Source organism: Nothoprocta perdicaria, unplaced genomic scaffold, assembly GCF_003342845.1.
Source record: "Nothoprocta perdicaria isolate Ctin4 unplaced genomic scaffold, notPer1 scaffold_12, whole genome shotgun sequence".
NCBI classification, from domain to species: Eukaryota; Metazoa; Chordata; class Aves; order Tinamiformes; family Tinamidae; genus Nothoprocta; species Nothoprocta perdicaria.
The window spans coordinates 6,298,255-6,317,621 of record NW_020454316.1 but is presented as its reverse complement, the minus strand read 5'-3'; the positions used below and the strand labels follow the sequence as shown (position 1 = coordinate 6,317,621).

Sequence of the window (19,367 nt, the reverse complement as noted above, 5' to 3'; positions counted from 1 at the left end):
GCTCCCTTCTCCAAACCCGTCTGCCTCCCTTTCTGCCCTGCAATCCTGTGTTTGCTGATGCCTTTTCCAAGAAAAAGCGATTTATGCTCAATTATGGCCTTGCCGTGCACGTAAGTGATATAAAAAAAGCCCTTGACTGTTTATGCGAAAGAGCTGCATGATTCCAGTGGAAGAATTTACACCTAAGTAAACTTTTTGCCCCCACTGGCCGTTCTGCCCGAATTCGATACCTCCGCCCAGAGCGAGTAAACAGAAAATGGGACGTGGCACCAAGGTAGCTCTGCGGAGCAGCTGCCCGGAGCGCTGGGCAACAACAAAACTTCCTGTGAAAGTACCCAGGGCCTTTAGAGCATAACAGAAACTGATCTTCGGAAAYGCGAAAACAGCCGATAGCAAAACATGAAGGTTTGGCACACAGTGAGCTGGAAGGAAAGGCCAGTGCCCCGACAGCCTCTGGCCCCAGGCTGCAGACACAGCTCTAACTTTAGCTGCAGGATTAAAGCACACTGGCAACTTTGAGCATTTTCGCCCAGTATGACACAAAGCCAAGACTGTGGCTCCAACACCGCAGTTATTCTCCAACCAGTACCATGAGTTTTCTAAGGGCTTTACTCCACAAAGGAGGCACCTTTGGAGCATGACTAGAAAGACTGTGCTTTGCATGGGGACACCGCAAAAAAAAAAAAAGAGACCTACGAGGCTTTTAAAACAAAACGTTGAGTTTGGGGAGAAAAATAAGTAAGTGAAAGGAGAAGAAAGGAAAGGAGGTGGGTCGAGCGCCCGTCGCCTCGGAGCCCGGTCGCGGCAGCTCGGGGCTGCGGGGGGGTCCTAGCGCGGCCGGGAGCCGCTCGTGGCGGCCGAGAGGCGGCGGTGCCAGCGGGGCGAAGGCGGCGGCGGCCGCGCGGGCTACTCACGCGGTAGGTGCTCTCCGTGAGCCTGTTGACCTCCTCGGGGTTCCGCGACATGGTGGCTGCGCAGGCGGCCGGCGGGACGAGCTCCGTCCCCACCACGAGAGCGCCGCTGCCGCCGCCGCCGCCCCGGCCGCTCGCGCCGCCGCCGAGAAACTGTCAAAAACTTGCGGAACCGGCCGGGCGGCGCCGCGGGGCCGCGGCGGGGCGGGGCGCAGCGCGGCCGCCTGACGCGGCGCGACTGGCCGGGCGGGCGGGGCGGCCCGCGCCGCCCCCACCTGCGCCGCCGCCCGCGAGGCGCGAGGGCGGATCCCCGGGGAATCGGGTAGCTTTGGGCGAAAGAGGCTGCCTCGCTTGGCCCCGCGCGATAAGAGAGGGGGGATGCGGCCCGTGCCCTCTCCCCGCGGCGCCCGTCCAGCCTGGGAGCAGGTTTCTCTGTCCCAGATCCCAACCCGGGGCCCGGCGGGGCCCCTCGCCCAGAGCTGGGTCTGAGGGGCGCGACCACCAACGAGACCCGCCCGTCTGTCTCCACTGGAGCAGCCTGCGCCGTTTAGGCGTCCTCGGGCTGTAAGTAGCCAAACAAATGTTGGAACACCTTAAAAAAGGATAAAATATCTCAGAGATTGGGAAATGGAGACAGCTGGGTGGCAGGGACCTGCTGGTGGGGTGGTGTTGGGAAGAGCTGCTAGGACTMGTAACCCTGGTATGTGAGGCCGGCCCCGGCTCCGCTTCCCAGCACATGAGGCCCCTGGTGTTGGACACCGCTTGTCTTGGTTGCTGTCTCGTCCGTGGTTTTTGCCCAATTTATTGCAGCAATAAAATGTCGGGAAGCRTGCGGCAAAGCCTGGACTTGGAGCTGACCCCGCAACGTTGGAATCTCTCGTGGGAGGAGGTTGTTATCGGGTTTCGGCAGTCGTAAAAATCAGTTTGTTCAAAYGTGCAGTGGTGCTTGTGGCGTTTGCGCTACATGTAGTTCACCTTTGGGGAAAAGTGAGGTGGAACCTTGAGTACAGCCGGAATGCCAGGGAGAGAGGAAGTTTGATGGGACGTCACCCTCCCAAGCAAAGTCTCCTCAGACTACTAATATTTACTACCTTAATGGCCTTTCTGTAATAATGCAGTTTATAGTGTTTTAAAACACTATAGCAGTTTTTAAAGAATACCCAGGYGGGCAAATGTAGCCACCAAGAAAGAATCCTTACTTTGGAGTAGCAGTTGCTTTTGTTGTTTTACTTCTGTACAGTTTAAAGAAAAAATGATCATAGATAGCTGAGACAATGAAATTATGAAAAGCCTGTTTCTGATACTTGAAATTAGCATTAGAGGAAATTATTCACAGAACCAATATGTGATTTAGTTGTATTTTGCTGAGAGAAAACATTGGGCTGTGTTCCTCTAGAAATTGTATGTTAGTATACAAATAATAATGTGGAAAATAATTTTCCTCTTTATTTATATTTTCCTGTTTCATGGGGTTGTATTTTTTTCCCAAATACTGAGAATATTATATGTGTGAGACAGCATTTGGAAACATTTTCTATCTTTCCTTATCATTAGAGATATTTTGTGTACAATATTCATAATTGGTAGTGTTCTGTATTGTTTCACTATTCTGTTTAAATTTGTGACTGAAAACCTTGACATTTGACATGCAAATCCAATTCTTAATTTTCAAACACCACATGCATAACTTGACAGTTTGTAGTACAAATAGTACAAAATACAAAGCTTTCAGATCTTATATTCTTTTAAAGTTAGTATTATGTTACGGCCTTAGCTGAGAGGAATCCTGATGTGTGCAAGTAGTGTATGTTTAGAATGGGTGAAGGAGATCCTACTTGCGCAAATGACTTAGGAATGTTCTTAAATTTAAACGTGCAGCAGTTCTTTAGTCATGTACTTTTTTAATTCAGAATATTCTGTTGTATCATACTCATCAATAACATCAAATTTTGGCTGCTGTAGTATTTCAGTTTCGAAACTCCTAATTATGCATTTTGTAAGTGTTTCTTAGTGACTCTGAATTCAGAGGTTTTTTTTAACCTTGTGCTAAGGAGCAATTCAGAACCTACCTGTGATCATCAATTACATATGCTATCAGAACTGATTCATGTAAATACTGATATGATAACTTTTTTTGAAACTTTTAACACAGATTATTTCAATGGCTAGAGAGGTGAAGAAGGGAATTTTCTTATTCTTGTGGTGAAGTTACTCTGTCATATAATTATGTCTTTTCACTCCATCTTTGTACAGCATCTCAAGTAATTGCCTCTCCAGGATAATTTAGGTCAGAGGAAACCAATAGGTCAGTAGGTCCCCTCGTCTAGCCCGCATCATAGCAGGGCTGACTTCAGCCCTGTGCTGCTCGGGGCTCCAGTTGAATTTTGAGTCTCCAGAGTTGGAGATTCCATAACAAGTAGTGTTGCACTCAAACAGCAGCTGTTTCAGTCCGGTCTTCAACCTCTGTTTGCAACAACCTATAACTCYGCAAATAAAGGAAATCCTCTGAAGCGTTCTGGGGGGGATTATTGCTGTGTTTTATAGGTGCTTATCTGCCGAGGTATCTGTTACCCACCCCACAGCATAGACCTCCTCTGTGTCAGACCCAGGAAACTGTTTACATGCTTTGGCATTAGCTTGTAACATGCTGCCTTTTAAGAAGATAAAACTCCTSTCCTTCCTCTCTATCTTTTGCTCTGCCTCCCATTACACTCTCCAGATCCCAAGACAGAAGTGTCTGTAGGCCTGTGGTCATGCATAATCTTCAGCAGACCCTCTGGAAACGGTCAGTTTAAGTGAGTACTTGGGGCATCAGCCCCCACCTGTGAGCTGGTCTCTGTGGCGGTTTGGACCGTAGTGGGTCCCTGACGGGAGCCACGAGGCACAGGGGCTGACGTGGAGGTTGGRCCCTTTGAACCTGGGCTGATACCCAGGATCCCCCGTATACCCCTGTAAAAAGCAAACTGTGGGCCTGAATCCTGCAACTGATTCCATGTGGGCAATGTAGACATTGTGATGTCTWCATTGTATGTAGCAACGTAGATTTGATTACAAAACTGCAGTCAAGAAATCAAATCAGAGCAAGTGCTAGTATTCATTCCCAGCAGAAGGCCAGTTCTCCTTTGTAGCATTTAAACTTTTGAAGACAAGAATCACCAAAAAAAATCCCTATGCAGTTGTCAGCTTTCTTGAGTTTCATAGTTGTAGCAAGGCAGTAGTATCATCCACATCTTTTGAAAAAAATACATAACTCGGAAATAATCCTTTGAGTAGATACATGTATTTCATTAAAATCAATGATGTTTATTAAGTATAATTGTGTTTTTGTAAGGGTCCTATTTGCATCTCAGTTAAATATACAAATATACTTTGGAAACTATTTAAGTGCAGTGTAATGACCCATTAATGTCARCTCATCATTGAATCTTCAACATGTGTTTTAAACAGCTTAATGTGACTGTAAGTAATTACATAAATTGTGGCTAAGCAGTGATAGCATATGCATGATATAGCCAGCTGTGGCCTATTTCATTCCCTGTGGTCATTAGCAGGCATTTAACTCAATTAAGGAAAAAAAATGCACATAGCACATTATTTAGTGATATCAGATGACGTTCAGAGTTGTTTCAGGGTGGGAATAACACTTTCTGAGCAGGGAATTAAAGTGACTGTCAGCTTGTTTTCTGCTGAATGGATTACTTTTAAAAGTGGAACAACCAGGAGAAAGTCACCTTGTTCCCTCGTCTGTTGTCCTGAGCTGGTTTTAAGACAAATGAGCAGTACCCCAGATCCACAGGTCAATTAAATAAGATATGAAGTGCTCTAATCAAGTGAAACAATAATGCTTAATTTAAGCATAGTGTTAATCTACTCAGCTTTATGGGGGAAAATTTTCAAGGAGGTGCAAAATGCTTTTTATAATCTTCCATAAGATTTCTCTCTTTTTTTTCAGACTTTTTAAATGGAGCAGTATTTTGTCTTTGCTTTGTATCCTGATATTGTATGTTTTGGTTTCTTCCTTGACAAATTACTTTGGCTGTATAAAGTGAATTATAATCAGATTTCTTGACTGTGGATGTTCCAGGATGTATCCTGGAAACAGGATAAAGCATGTTCTTTTTGAATTTGCATAGATTTAGACAAAATTAGGGTTTACAACCATCTAGCCAGCACTACTGAGAGCAGTARTGACCTCTTCATGTTGTTTACTGAACATTTCATTCAAAATTGTTATACTCCCACAGCTTATGTTGGCTCATTTCTTGCGGAGAGTAGATGTGCTTGCCTTGTTTCGTGTGTTGTGTCCACTAGATGGCAAGCAAACTACGCGTGAAGGAACAAAATAAGTTTATACAATTCTAATGCTCAAGGTTTTCTCAAAGTATTATGTAAAGTAACAGGATAGATACGAGTAGTGAGCAAGCAGAACAGCCTTTATATTGCTCATAAGCAGCCTTGGACTTTTTTTTTAAGGAGTGTAAGTACTGTTAGGATGTTCATGTTATTAAAATCTAAAAATGCCTTGGGATTCAATTTTCCTTTGGCTGTTGGCTCACTACTAGTGCTGGCTATATGGTGAATTACTTGTTACAAACTTCTAATCCATTTAAGTTCCATAGTTTTATGATGTGAATCATGCCAAAAACACAGCATTTTAAATATCTCCTTGCTTTGTTTTCTTCCTTCGCTAATTTGTCTAGTGGGGGATTRACTGACAACAGGTTAAATGCTTAAACTGATTTCACCTTGAGGCAAAATGTAGAGTACTGCAGCTCAGTGTAGCATAATACATCGCTGACCTTACTGCTATCAACAGATTGCGTATTAACAGTGGAGTCGGAATTAGCAGTGTTTATAATGGGGGGAAAGAGAAGGGAGCAGGGGCTGCTCGTCTCTGGGACGTTCTGCCTGGACCCCTGCTGACCAGCACTCGCTTTGAGGMATCTCTGGGCTCCAGGCCTATGGCTGTGAGGTGTAACTGTTCATTTCTTTCGTGTTTTTTCAGCTCAAAGTATCTGAACYGATGGGAGGTCTGTGTTGCCACTTGCCTGAGCAGGGTTTGTGCAGTGACAGTGCAGGTAGGTGCTGCGTGCCCTGGGGCAAGGTGTGGGCTGCGGGAGTCTGCGCTGGGAGCCGTGGTTGTGCACGTGCAACCTGCAAGGCAGGTCCTTGGAATGAGCTTTTCTCAGATTTATTTATTAGATTTTATTATCAAGATAAGTTTGTGCTGGAAGAGATCCTGCATGCCATTTAGCCTGTGTTATGTGGATGATGCAAGGACTAGGATTTAGGAAGGAACTAAGAAGCTTGTTTGGTTGTCACTTAAGCCTTTCACTGTAGGAGGGGAAGTAGTTGGCCTTGGAGAACTGTAAGCTGAGCCAGAGATGTAAGTGTGGTCCTAAGGCATTACTCTTCCGTAATACCAAGTGTTAGATCTGACTGATGTCAGCTAGGACTTGTTTTCTCTTGTATTACAACTGAGCATCACCTTGGTTGTGAGGAAGAAAGTTTTTGCAGTTTCTTCTAGCCTTTTTGTGCAAAGACTAGAGTTTCAGCCCCAGGGCTTTCTAGGTATTTTTAGAGCTCCCTTGTGTCCTGGAACYAGAAGATCTTGAATCTGGTTGCAAGAGATAAATGGAATTAGTTTTATGCTGCTTTTTACTGCCACTCTAACCTAAAATTCACTGAAGCAAATATGAAAATTCTCATTAAATTCTTATAAATGGATGCTATGTTAAATTGTGAAACTCTTTTAGGAATGGAAAGCCCGTATGATGTTGCTTGTCCAAAACAGAAGAGAAGGCATGGAATAGTCTTCCTTTTGACCCATCTTATTTTATGAAGCTCATGATTCTTTTTGTTAAACTTGGGACAAAATTGTGATTTAACTAGAGTCAGTGAAGGTTTTCCATTTTTTTCAGTGGAGCCCATCTTTCATGTTTACTCTTTTGGTTTGGTTTAAGTTTTGAGTAATATGAAGTTTTTAAAGAGGAAACTGTTCTCCAGAAACTCCTCAGTRCAAGTGAAAAGCCTCTCTGAAATGTACTTTCATACAATTTCTTCCTTCTGTCACTCTGAAATGTCAACAGGTAATGTGCTATTGAGCACATTACACTCTCATTACCTGCTGTGCATCAGTCATTGATCATGCTGTATATGAGCTCATGAAGTGGAATTTCTCTTTAAAGCCTTTTCCATTAGCATTGAGGAATATAAATATTTTCCAGCTTGTCTTATGTAAAGTTTTCTTTCTACCCACATTGTTACTATTGTAATACTGCTTAGCAACTAAAGTTAATCGAATTAACAACAGCAACAAAAAAAGAAAAACAAAACAAAAAACCAAACCCAACAACTCCCTTTTTACATTAGAAAGGCTTAAGCTACAAAATTCAGACTTCAGTTTAGATTTAAAATTTCCAGATATTCATTGATCCGGTACTGCTTTTATACCTTAAGTGTAAAAAGTCAAGAAAATGATCCAGTTCTGCTTGGGGTATTTTGTACCTGGCATTTACAAGCCAAGATATAAGGATGAAGATTGTTACATACATAGTAATTAATATATATTTAAAGAAAAAAAAAAGACGCTTCTGACTTCCCTTTCTGGGAAGACCCAGAGAAGACTGCATGTTTTGCCAGGAATTTTTTCTGCATCAGTGTACTAAGTCCCCTTCYTCCACCAGTTTGCAGAACAGATGGTTACTCTATCTCATAAAATTTCTGAATTCTTCAAAACRTGCACTGATCTCTAAGGGACGGGGGATGCAGCTTTCCTACAAGTCCTGTAACATTTCAGGAGCAGTGCTSCGTTACTGTGAGACCTTAACTGCATTCTGGGGAGTGTAATGAGTTTAGGTCTTTCTGTTTCCCCTATTTTGCTCTTCAGGCAAAAAGGATATTGTAAATGATAAAGGAGAGATAAGAGCTATAACTGTCAGTGCACAATGGCAACATTACAAGGACTGACAAAGGGGAGGGCTGAAATTAGTGTTTTTATGATTGCCTTTGTGTTCATAGTAGAGTGATGGTTGTGAAAAGAATAAAAGCACAATCAGGGACCAAAATCTGTACTCGCAGCAGTCAAAAAGATGAAATCACGTATTTGCAAATGGACAGGAACATTTTGAACTGCTTGTTTAGTAGCAGCAGTGCAAACGGGTATTAGAATAATTATGGGCAATAAGGAGCAAAAGAGATGATTAATTTATTTGTTTTTTTTTGTCCAGGGAGGTAGTTTTCCAAGACTTGAGAGAGCTGTTGCGACAACCTAGCATCAAGTCAGAAATTATGTCAAAATGACCAAGTCAAATGGGGCATGTGACTGGAAATGCAAAACCATGCACTGCCTACGTTGATGGATAACTTCAGAGAAATGAACATTTTGTTATGGTGATTCACTAGCTAGCAGCTGGATATTTTTCTCAAAATAATCAGAAATATTCAGCTTGTGGAATGCAGCCAAGAATTGGTGCTGTTTGGATATTGTTAATGGGTTAATGATAAAATATGTAATATTTAGTTAGCTCTTTCAAGTCTTTTATCCAGCAGCAGCACAGAAAAGACAGACAGAGTGGCTGTTGGCTCAACTTGTGCAGGAAAAACATGTAGGGAACAGTCAGCTCCCATACCTACTGCAGGCTTCTCTCCAAGCCCAGGTGTGGGGAAATTCCTAAGCAAAATGAAAGCAGGGATGCTTGTTTCTGCTTTTGTGTTACTCCTAGCTGTCAGCACAGTTCACCAAGAAAGTTGTTAGCAGCACAGGAACTAGAGCGAGGCTCTTACTTGAATTCTGTTTGATGTTAATGCTGCTCTGACTCACGCTGTGATCTGGATTTTAGCATAGCTGCTATAAAGTTTGAGGGCTGAAGATGGAGCTGCCTGGCTGCCACCCAGCCTCTTGGCGCAGGGGCGGCTTGGATCAGGCTCACCTCAGATTTTGAACCTCTTTTCCTTTGGCAGCTTTGAGTCTGTCTCTTGTTCGATTTCTTGGATTTACAAATTCTTACCCTCCTTCCAGCTACTGTTTATCGATAGAAGAAAATTATAGTATTGTATAAAATAAAATACAGACATGCAAATTAACAGAAACTGGGTTCCCTGTTTGGGTCTGTAATAGTATTATACTCCCTTTCTCTGTGCCTTCTCTGCATATTTTGTGTTTCCTTCCCATCTCCATTTCTGTCTGCATTCATTGATTGCAGATATAATATTCCCCATATCAAATTCAGAGCGATAAAAATAGGCTGCAGTGCAGAAAATATTTTAAAGAGAGAAGCAGCTTCAGTTGATGTAGTAGTATTGGAAATGAGAGTAGTGACACACGAATTTATTTGTGCAGGGAACTGTTAGTGGAGTTTCTTGTTTATGCGATTTCACTCTTTTTACTGATTCGTTCTCGCCTGATTTCAGAGATTGTAGTGACCGTGTAGAAACACAGTGTGTCCTGAATAACTCACATTCTTTAGAGTATGATTGGTGTGAGGCAAGAGGACTAGCAGGAACATATTAAATGGGTATGAAGCATGGATATATAGCTCTTTATTTTTTATGAAGTTGTGAAAGTCTGAGTGATGGTTTTTACTAACTGTAAGCAGGTAGGTCTCCAGGATGCTTATGTACCTGCTGCATGTACAGTGATGTGAAGTAAGCCTGGAGCAGCACCCTGTCCACTACTTCCTCATGCTTTTATTTGTTTAAGCCAGGCTCTTGGGTATCTGTTTCTGTCTTAATGCCTGCAGATTTATTCATATAACTCCCCTTGAATTGGATGATATTATACTATTTGCTCTCTAGAGAAAATAATTAAATGAATTACTAAAGCATAAAATACTTGACTTAAAATGCTTAAATATTCCATTTGATGCAGTTATATATAGTTTAATGTAATTTTTATCAGAGGAAAATACGAGAGCAGTAGAATGCTTTGTGCAGCATCCTCTTAGTCAGAATGCTTTGGCTTTCATCTCCGTTAAATGGGATGCTAATTAACAGTTGATTCCAGTTTTGTCAAGGGTGCCGTGATACATTCTTAAACAAGCCCACGTTGTGAAAAAGGTCTTATTTGTATATAAATTAATAGTGAGAAGTCAGTGCAATAGTGTTATTGCTATATATAAATGCAGACTTCTGGGTGCAATTGCAAGTACTGTGCCATCTTACAAGGTTTCTAAAATAAGAGAGGAATTTAGTCTACTGGCTGACTCAACAGCAGGCATTGCTCCTGGGAAAGGCTGTTAGTCCAGCTTAAGCACAGTTATTGCCAGTGAAATGAATACGACCAGTGATGGAGCAGGTAGGGGAATTCATCCCTCCCTTGGAGGGAACAGGCATGAAAATGCAGTTTCAGAAGAGCTGCATGAGACACTCGGCAGCTAGTGGGTGTCTGTGAAGTTCCCAGTGTCTCAGCCAAGAAAGCGATCAAATAACTGCCAGTGGATACAAGCTACTGATAGCTAGAGGAGTTTTTTTTTCTGGATTTTTTAAAAGAGTGTAATTAATTGAAGTTGATCTATTTTGAGGGATGATTTAATTTCATCAATTTAATGCTGAGATTATTTAAATGTCATTTATACAAATTAAAATCTTTAGTTTCCTTTTTTTTTTCCTTCTTAGATTTTTGGATTTCTTGTATGTATGTCATCTGATTAAAATAAGCTGTCACTGGACACAATATTGACTTAAGGGATGTCATCCTAATACCCACTGTCTTCATGCAATTGTCYCTGTTTCCTGCTAAATCACTTTCYTTCTGTATATGGACATTTATACAGCAACTGCATTGTACTGAAGCTTGAGCACTGTCCACTAATGAAAGAGGGATACAAAGAAAAGGAGATTTCCTCCCTTCCCACTAGAGAAGAACATGTATAGATTTCATAGTCCAGATATCCTCTTTCCTCATGACATTCATTCAGCACCAATGGTTGAGTTCGCTTCTTCCTTATTTTATGAACTGAAACTCAATCTAAGTGCAAAACTCATCTTTTTCAAACTAACTTTCCTTTCTGGGCGTGCTAGGAAAGTCCAGCATATAATGGCCCTGCTTGTTGCTGATATTTCCTGGCAAGGAAGAGAGATGTTCAAAGCTTGTCCCTCCCTGGGCAGCACCCTCACGTGGTGGTGCTGGAGCCCTGGGTGCTTTGTAAATACAGTGCAATGAACTTAAACTTGGCATTTATTCCAGCTGCTCCCAAGTTTGTGCTTTGGCTCATAAACAGCTTAAGCTATAGGACAGTGGTGATTCCCACTTCCTTGTGTGCTTGGTCTCTATCTCACAGTTATTTTGAGCAGGTTCTGTGCTCTGCCGGCTTCCCAGCTAGAATCCATTTAGCAGATCTCCCCCAAAGTGTGAGAAACTAATATGTTTTGTTCATCTTTGAAGTAGCTTTTACGTCATCCTGTCCATCCCCCTCCCAGTACTTTTCTCCCAGTGATGCAGATGATTGGCTTTAGGTCAGTGAAACCTAGTGCTATTTAACATTTCTGACTGTGGACGGATGTGCAAATGTAAGAAGAAAATTGGTATGATATAAAATGTAGATGTTAGAGATATGCTACTGAGGTAGTTTGCGTCTGAATATAAAGGAGGACATTTGAGTTAGCGCTGAGTTAGAGCTGAAATTAAGTTAGAGCTTTTGGCACCAGGAAGTGCAGTTTAAAGCTTGTATGCAATTTGAATGCTTGTGTGAATTTGAATATTATTTGCGTAAAATAAGAGATAGGCTAATATTTTTAGAATAGGAATTAAAAACATTTCAATGCTTGTAAGAATATTAGAGTAAAACAAAAATACATGTTGATACAACCTATGGTATGATCCAGCTTTTACCAGCGCTCGCTGATAGTTATCTTTGGCATGTGAGTAGGTGCTCTGCTGTGGCAAGGATACACATTTAATGTCGTTCCAAGTCGTAGTCTCCTACAGAGATCTCTCAGGACACACTTTTATCCTGCCCTTTTACCCAGGATTTGGGATTTTGTCTSTTCTCCTCTTGGGTTTGAAGATTTGCAGCTTCCCAGTGTTGTGCCAAGAGGATAGGAGAAAGGGGCTCAGCCCAATGCCCTGGTGGGAGATCACATGCGTAACCTGCCTCCATCCCTTGGGCTTTCAATTACTCTACAATACTATAAAGTTAAGTGTAAATATGTGTGCGGGTAGATACACTAGTGTAAATCTTGGCAGTATGAGGACTAAGATGTGTAGGTGGCATTTGAGGGTGAACTAGCATCTCTTGCAGTGTGAGAAAATAACAAAGTGAGGGAAACTACTAAACATGAGAACTGCTTGGGGGTCATTAAGGTGGGGATAGGATGAGCTAGGCCTTAATATTCTAGTGAGGGGCAGTCAGCTGTGAGCGGAGAGTCTTTGAATCCTTCTGGATTGTCTTTGATTTAGCCAAGTTTGAGGAGGCTATTTTCACAATTATCTCAAAACTTTGATATGTCAGAAAGTTGAATGAGCAGGAAATAACCTTATAAATAAGCTGTCATACTGTGAGCATAATAATGAAGAGAAAGCTAAATTCATATCTCCGTACAAGGATCTTCTCACAGGTAACAGYTCTAAACCAAAGCCAGGAGTGAGAAATTTCAGGCCAAATGGTGAAAACTAGTATTTTTCAGCTCTGTGTGTGTGTGTTAATGCTACTTTTTCCTTAAATCTTCAGGCAATCTACAGATGATATGCATCGGCCAATGTGCAAGTTTTAGAAACCTGTGTGTTATAATGAAAATTCTGATACAACCTACCTGTTGTAGCTGCTGTCAAATAACTGCAGCAAGAGCACTTGTAAGTAACTGGTTTGCAGATCTGACGCTGCCTTTTGTGAGTTTTTGGCTAGTATATAGACTAGCTCCTTTGGAGAAGAAAGGCAAATCCAATTTAAAATGGCTGCATGATCCTGTCTGTGGAATGATACCATCCTAAAAAGAGAAAATAGTATAAATATTTAGATAGCCTTGTGCTTACTCATTTGTGGAACCTGTTACTGCTGCTGTGTAAGACAGTTATATAAATAAGAAAGTTTTAAGTGAGCCAGAAGAGAACTATGACTGGACTATAATGTCACTTCATATTTCACAAGGAAATCTGGGTATTTTATATGTACGTGGGCGACTATATGTGGTTATTTGCCATTTGGCACTTTCCAGCTTTTTAAATTATCTTTAAATGGGGTGAAAGTTGTAGAATGGCAAAATGTACCACAGCCAAACATAAATAATGAAATGATATAATATTGTTAAAAAAAATCAGACAGTTGCTTATGTATTCCCTTTGATTTCTCATTTGCAGGGATATAAATCTCCTCTAGGTTGTTCCCCACCTGCCATTTATTTATATGAAAATAATTCATTGTAAGCCTAAAAACTGCAAAGCATGGACACTCCTCATATTATTTTCTCTGTTGTATTCCRTTCTTTCATATTTAATAAATTGAATCTATTAGTATCAGACACAGAATATAAAAATAATGCAGGGCTGATACCACTAAGACAAGAGTGGGAAGGAAAAGGCCTGATCCTGGTGAGGGTGATTCACTGAATCACATTGTCCAGGGCAGTTGTGGGGCCTCCTGCCTTGGAGGTTGATGGTATCAAAAGGGAAGACTAAAGCGTGTAGCTCTGAACAAATATTGGAAAGTTGCCTATAAAATCATGTCATTCACCACGATATATGCCAAACAAGAGTTTAAGCTTTAAACAAGAATCTTGGTATTTCTGATCATGCTATTCATGTGACAGTAGCAAACCTGTGACCCTAAAATCATATGCACATTGATTTATTTTCTGCTCAAGTAGTGCCCGTGGTGTCTCTTGGTGGTTTCAACACTGTTGCTGTTTTCTCTGCAGGTTTATCAATACCTGGGTGCTGTGGAGGACGTGGACAGAATGGCTGCTTGAGCGCTTCCTCAGCAGCCTGCACCTAGTTCTCCTAGTCCTGCTGCTACTCAGCATGAAATACTCCTTGTGGGCGTCTGTACATCCTTGGGCTCCGGTGAGACTGTTCCTCATGAAACGCTTGTCACCAGCTAATATGACAAATTCTATATTTTAGAAGGAGGAAATTGATCACTTGATTTCTGTGTTAATAATAACTATTTTCAAATTATCATAGATAAAGGGTGTCCCAAATTTTTCATAGCTGGCATGAGGTTTGCTTAGTCATCGCAGTTAATTTTCCCTGTGGTTCCAGAGGCTTGTTATGATGGAGTTTGGTCTCTATTTTTGGTTGTCTCTGGATATTTGAAAAAAATTAGGAACAGTTTTTATGTAAGGTTCTGATGCCACCGTGAAGGACATTGGTTGACCTGTCCAAATGTTCACATATTTTTTTGTGTGAAATTCTTCTTTTTTTTTTTAACTTAGTTTTTCACCAGAGCAGCTAAATCTCTAATACATGACCAGCTTGCTTTGCAACGCAGGGGATTAGTGTAGACTGCTTGCTGTTACGTTGTTTAATACTATTTGGGGAAAAAAATTCCTCTATATCTGTTTTCAGAAACATTAAAATGTTTCRCAATTTCACTCCCTATAGTGATCTCTGATAACTCTGTGGTAAAGTTACAGAAGCAATAAATGTTTTCTCACTTTAACTGCAATCCTTTGCCTGCCTTTTGGGTGGTCTGCATTCAGCAGGGAATGGTCACCATGCCAGTCCTTTAACATTGCAAATGTGGCTTACAAATGTTCTCCATGCTGTGGTCCCCTTTGGGCCCTTTTTATTTGTTGCTTTGGTCTCATGTTGCATTCTTTTTATCTTCAATCTACAGAAATAAGTGGCTTTTTGCCTATTTGAGGGTCAGACCAGCCTCATTCTTGGTTCCCGTTCCCATTAAGGGAAGGGAAAGGGCAGCCGGTGAGCAGGTCGGCGGTGATCAAGCTGGGCAGAGTGGGACAATGTCCAGGGCTGTCCGGTCAGACAGGACTCTGGAGCTGATGCTCTGGTCTCTTGTGCCTTATAAATAGATTTAGGACTTTTCTGTGCRGAAATATTGCCAGTTAAATGTACCTAGATAAAATGTTTTGCTCATCATCATGTATGTGGTCATTTTTTTGCCAGTTACTATGGTGGTCTGAAGCATTATACTTGAACTTTCTGTTTTTAATGAAGGTAGAACTGCTGTAGTAGGATGTGGCATATAGTATCCTGTTGCAGACCCTTTAGGGTAGTACAGTTTAGGCAGTAAAGGAGTTTCTTTCCCTTTGGAGTCCTTTTTCTTTTTTCTCTGTGCTGATATGAGAAACATAGCTCTATTTGTATCCAAAATAATGCCTAGATCTATTGTAACAACGTTGTCTATATAGTAAGTAAATGTAATTGTGAGTGTTGTGTAAAATCATAAGCAATACCTTTCACACTGCTTGTTCTTTGCAACTTTCTTTTCCAATACAACCACCCACTAGAACATTGTAAGAAAGAAAGTATAATAAAGTAAAGCCTCCAGTAACTGGCATGAAAATGACAGCATTGAGAAAAAGATGCCATGTTCGTTTGGAAATTACCGTGTTCGTATTGCTGTTAAGTCTCTGAACACGTGCATTGTGAAATACATACTGAAACGTACAGAACTCTGAACAATGTCTAACTGAGCTTCARACTTATGTAGTTAAATAAAAGAACCAATTCTCTTCTGACAGCCTTGAATTCTTATTAACTGTATAAGTTTCATTCTAGGCAGCCAGGTTTCTACATATTGGAAGCTCCAGGCTAAAGCAAAAGGAAGAGGGAGCTTGTATATGTTGGTAAGTAAAATGCAGAGAGGAAAATTACTTTTTCTGCTGTCAGAGCATTAGCTAATTTAGTGGCAGAGTAGTCTTTTTTTTTTTTCTCTCACTCTTAAGAAAATCAGGTAGGAAATACAACAGAAGAATTACTTTGTTTTATTTCAGCATCTGTTGACTAGCAAATGTTGTCCTTCCCATTAAAAACAGATACCCTCTGTTGAAGGGGAAGGACAGTTTTGTATCTTTAGATAAAGTTTGTGTGTCTTTTTCACAGAGCAATAGAAGTCCATTTGAGAGTTTCCACTGGAGCTAATGGGACCAGTGGCAGAAATGGTATTTAAGGTAAGAAATAAAAAAACAAGGTCTGACTTCGTAAAGCCCCACAGTGGAATGTTGTGGCAAACACAAAAATGTGCTTTGTTTCACAGCTGGAAAGCCAAGACAAAGATGCTTGAATATAGCATAAAATTTTTGTGTTAGAGACAGAAAGTGAATCCAAACTATTATTGCCTGACACTGCCCTCCACTCCTCTTAGAGTTAACAGCTTTTTATAAAGCTTCAAGGCAGTAAAATCACTGACGAATTTGAGATAAAGGTACATGTTGACAACATTGTCTTATTTCAAAGGCAAACTGAATCAAATGAAACAACGCAATGAAATCTGCACTCCTGAATAGGATGCTCTTCACAGCAATACTGAAGTACTTGTAAAACCTAGTAAAATGAGATTTCTATTTTGGCTTGGTGCAGACAGTGTATCATTGAAAAGATCTCATAAATGAAGTGTTGCTTTGGGCTTTGCCATTCCACTTAATAGCTTCCATTTCCAGGCCATGTGGCTCTCCTGAATACTGTGTTGTTTCTTTTTGCCTAACAAAAAGGTGATCATAATTTCTCATGGAGGCAGGTAGGAGGGTGTGTGGAAAAGGGGCAAATAGGAGAAGTAACAGCAAATTTCACAGGGAAACAGTTGGGACATACCTGTGTGTCACAGTTGCTTCTGTTAAAGRCTAAATTACCTGTAGCTGCCCAACTTGACAGTACCTCTTGAACCAGCTGCTGCTGTGAACAAACACATGTGAAAATCTTTAGCTGTAGCATCCAACCTTAAAAACACCTCGGAACCACAGCACTGACATATGGCACAGCATCTAAAAAGGGACAGGCAGAATCATTGTTGTGGTACAGGCTTTACAGATAAGAATAGCAGAAAAAGTAAAAGTAATGAAAGGTTCAGAGCCTTATGGACTGATTTTTCAGAGAAACTGGGTGTGACAACACTAGTCAGTCTAAAAAGAGCCCCCAAGTTGAAACAGTGGAACAGCATTTTGATGAAGTGTAATGATGAAGACAAACAGGCGAATGTAGGAGGAATAAAATAAATGAGCTGTTGACACAATTTGAAATCACATTTAATTTTAAAAATACTTTGAACTTTTAGTCCTTTTAAAGAAGAAATTAAAGTAGAAACTATCTCCTCCTTCTTTACTTGCCAAGAATGAAAAATATATTACCTAATTCTATGAGTGTTTGGACATAATAAAAAGCATTAGGGCAAAATATCAACTACTGGTTATGAGAGGAGATATTCCTTGACTCTGTATTAACAAGTGCAATAAGGTAGCTTAACTACCATCAGCTGTCATGACTTTGCCTGCAGTCCAACTCCAATCCATGCAAAATTCGGAGGAAGGGATAGCTTTGGCTCTGCAAAGAGGAGATTAATGAATTTAGCCCGGAGAATGTGCCAAGTTTGAGGGTTCAGTGCCAAGAACACTGACTGCAAGTTTCTGCCTAGATTCCTCAAATTAACACTAGCATCTTGATTGGTTTTGCAAGCAAATAAACAAATAAGTCGCATCACATATAGTCATAATGTAAAATGTTTAATAATGACAGTTCACCTAAGCAAATGATTCCATAATCTCTTCTAGTATGTAAGGGCTTTCCATAATATCATCTAATATGGACATTTCTGGAACCTGACTTTATCTCTTCCTTCTTTCTCCAGAAGCAAATGCTGGTGTGGTATTTTTTCTGATCATGAGTTGCAACCCTAATTTCTCGGGTTTTTAGCAATTGCTGCAAGTCTGAAGAATTTTAGAGGGTCTGGCTTTCCATGGGGATACTCTGTAATATTCAAAATTATGATAATGAAACCAAAATTAATGCTGTAAACTCCAGTTCTGAAGAAATGTGGACCAAACAGAATATCTAGGGAGGAGCTCAAAGCAGGATAGCCAAAGCAAAATTCCCCAGAGTTCAGAAACAGATGGATAAGTAGSGTTTGGTTGTTTACTTCCATCATAATAAAATACATTTTTATTTTTAAACAAACTATTGAGAAATGAGTATCAGACACTGATCTGCTTTCTTATCCTGCCTTATAAACCCCCAGGTTGCTAATTAATTTGCAAAAACTGCCAAATCATTAAGGAGTGAGCATGGAATATATTTACCTTTGTATGCTGATGAAATGGGAATGCTTTTTATTTTCATTTAGTAAGCATCTCAGCACATACCAAACAGCTTTAAACAATTTTTGTTCCTACTGTCTACAGAATACTTACAAAATTTAAGCAATTTAACATTATAAGTCAATAAATATATATGTATATTTATTTTAAAATATATTTTTCCTGATCTTGATTATACATGAAACTACTCAATTTATTTCAACCAAGGGTAGCATTCTGCTTGGTGAGTTCATAGTACTGCAGTTACCAACCTTGGCTTTGCAGTCTGTTTGCTCAGGACAATGCTCTTGTAAGGTCAGTACCAAAAAAAAAAAAAAAAAATGCATAAAGAAATGCTGCTGGTTAGAACTGCTTAAGAACAACAATAATTTTTAGTCATCTCGCAAGCTGTTAATTCTTTTTTTTAGGTATTCTCTGTCTCTAGGTCTACTAAGGCTGCTCAGCTGTGTGCCTGTAACTCGGGAGTAGTAAGTTGTAATGGATTTGCAAGGGACTTTACTAACACCCGAGTTTGTCCTTCTCTGCTGACCACTTATTGCTATTACAAGCAGAGTTTGTAAACCACAATATTTTGTAGACTTCCAAGCAGAGTTTGATGTGACTAATCATGCTCCCATTTGAATTGGCTGACATTTTGTTAATGCAAAACCATTTGCAGCAGGTACAAGCCTTTCAGGCTCAAATATTTTCAATACTTAAATACTTTCATATTGCTGTGATGAGCCTTGTGAACAGTGAGCAATGCTCTCCTAGTGCACCAAATAACGTGGAAAGCAGGCTATCAACAAAGCATTTCTGCATATAAGCAAGGAGACCTAAGTTGAAAAAACACAAGTCTAATTCTTATGTTTATTAACTTGTGGATGTTTGACTTTGCAAGTCAAGATAGACTGTGTGTACAATATCGTCTTAAACCAGATAGATGGCCCTCCTTGACTTCTTAGAAGGTTTAATTTTCATGAGGCAATGCAGTAGCAAAAACAGATGTGTCTGTGCTAGTTAAAATTTATCTTTTCCTCCTGAAACTTGCAAAACCATTGCAAAACCCAGCCCCTCTTTCTGATTATATGCTATATGTGTTTTGAAAACATTAAAGTTAAATTTTCCTGAGGAAAAAGAATATCCTGAAGTTCATTTTCATCTAAATATGATCTTTACTGTCCTTGAAAAACCGACCTGCAACTTTTGGGATTCCATGAAAATCGATGTAGTGTCCTACATCGTTATGACAGAGATCTTGGTCTTTTCTCT

The 19,367-nt window shown here is 40.4% G+C and overlaps 1 protein-coding gene and 1 long non-coding RNA gene across 4 annotated transcripts in view; one reads left to right on the top strand and one right to left on the bottom strand.

Annotated features, from left to right (window-relative positions):
* The window catches only part of BAIAP2L1 (BAI1 associated protein 2 like 1), a 34,951-nt gene extending 33,936 nt beyond the window's left edge, over positions 1-1,015 (bottom strand). The window contains exon 1 of the mRNA XM_026054165.1: positions 915-1,015. Within this exon, the coding sequence (XP_025909950.1) occupies positions 915-965 (51 nt within the window). The 5' untranslated portion in view covers positions 966-1,015. The remainder of the gene's footprint in view (positions 1-914) is intronic.
* A 329-nt stretch (positions 1,016-1,344) lies between these two features.
* Positions 1,345-15,634, top strand: LOC112959982. Of its 3 annotated transcripts, XR_003251685.1 has the most exons (4): positions 1,345-1,475; positions 12,581-12,702; positions 13,764-13,908; positions 15,589-15,634. It is a non-coding gene; the product is annotated as an uncharacterized LOC112959982 (long non-coding RNA). The 3 variants fall into 3 exon arrangements; XR_003251683.1 differs by lacking the exon at positions 15,589-15,634 and having other exon boundaries at positions 13,764-13,953; XR_003251684.1 differs by lacking the exons at positions 1,345-1,475; positions 15,589-15,634 and adding an exon at positions 5,926-5,989 and having other exon boundaries at positions 13,764-13,953.
* Positions 15,635-19,367: the final 3,733 nt, after the last annotated feature.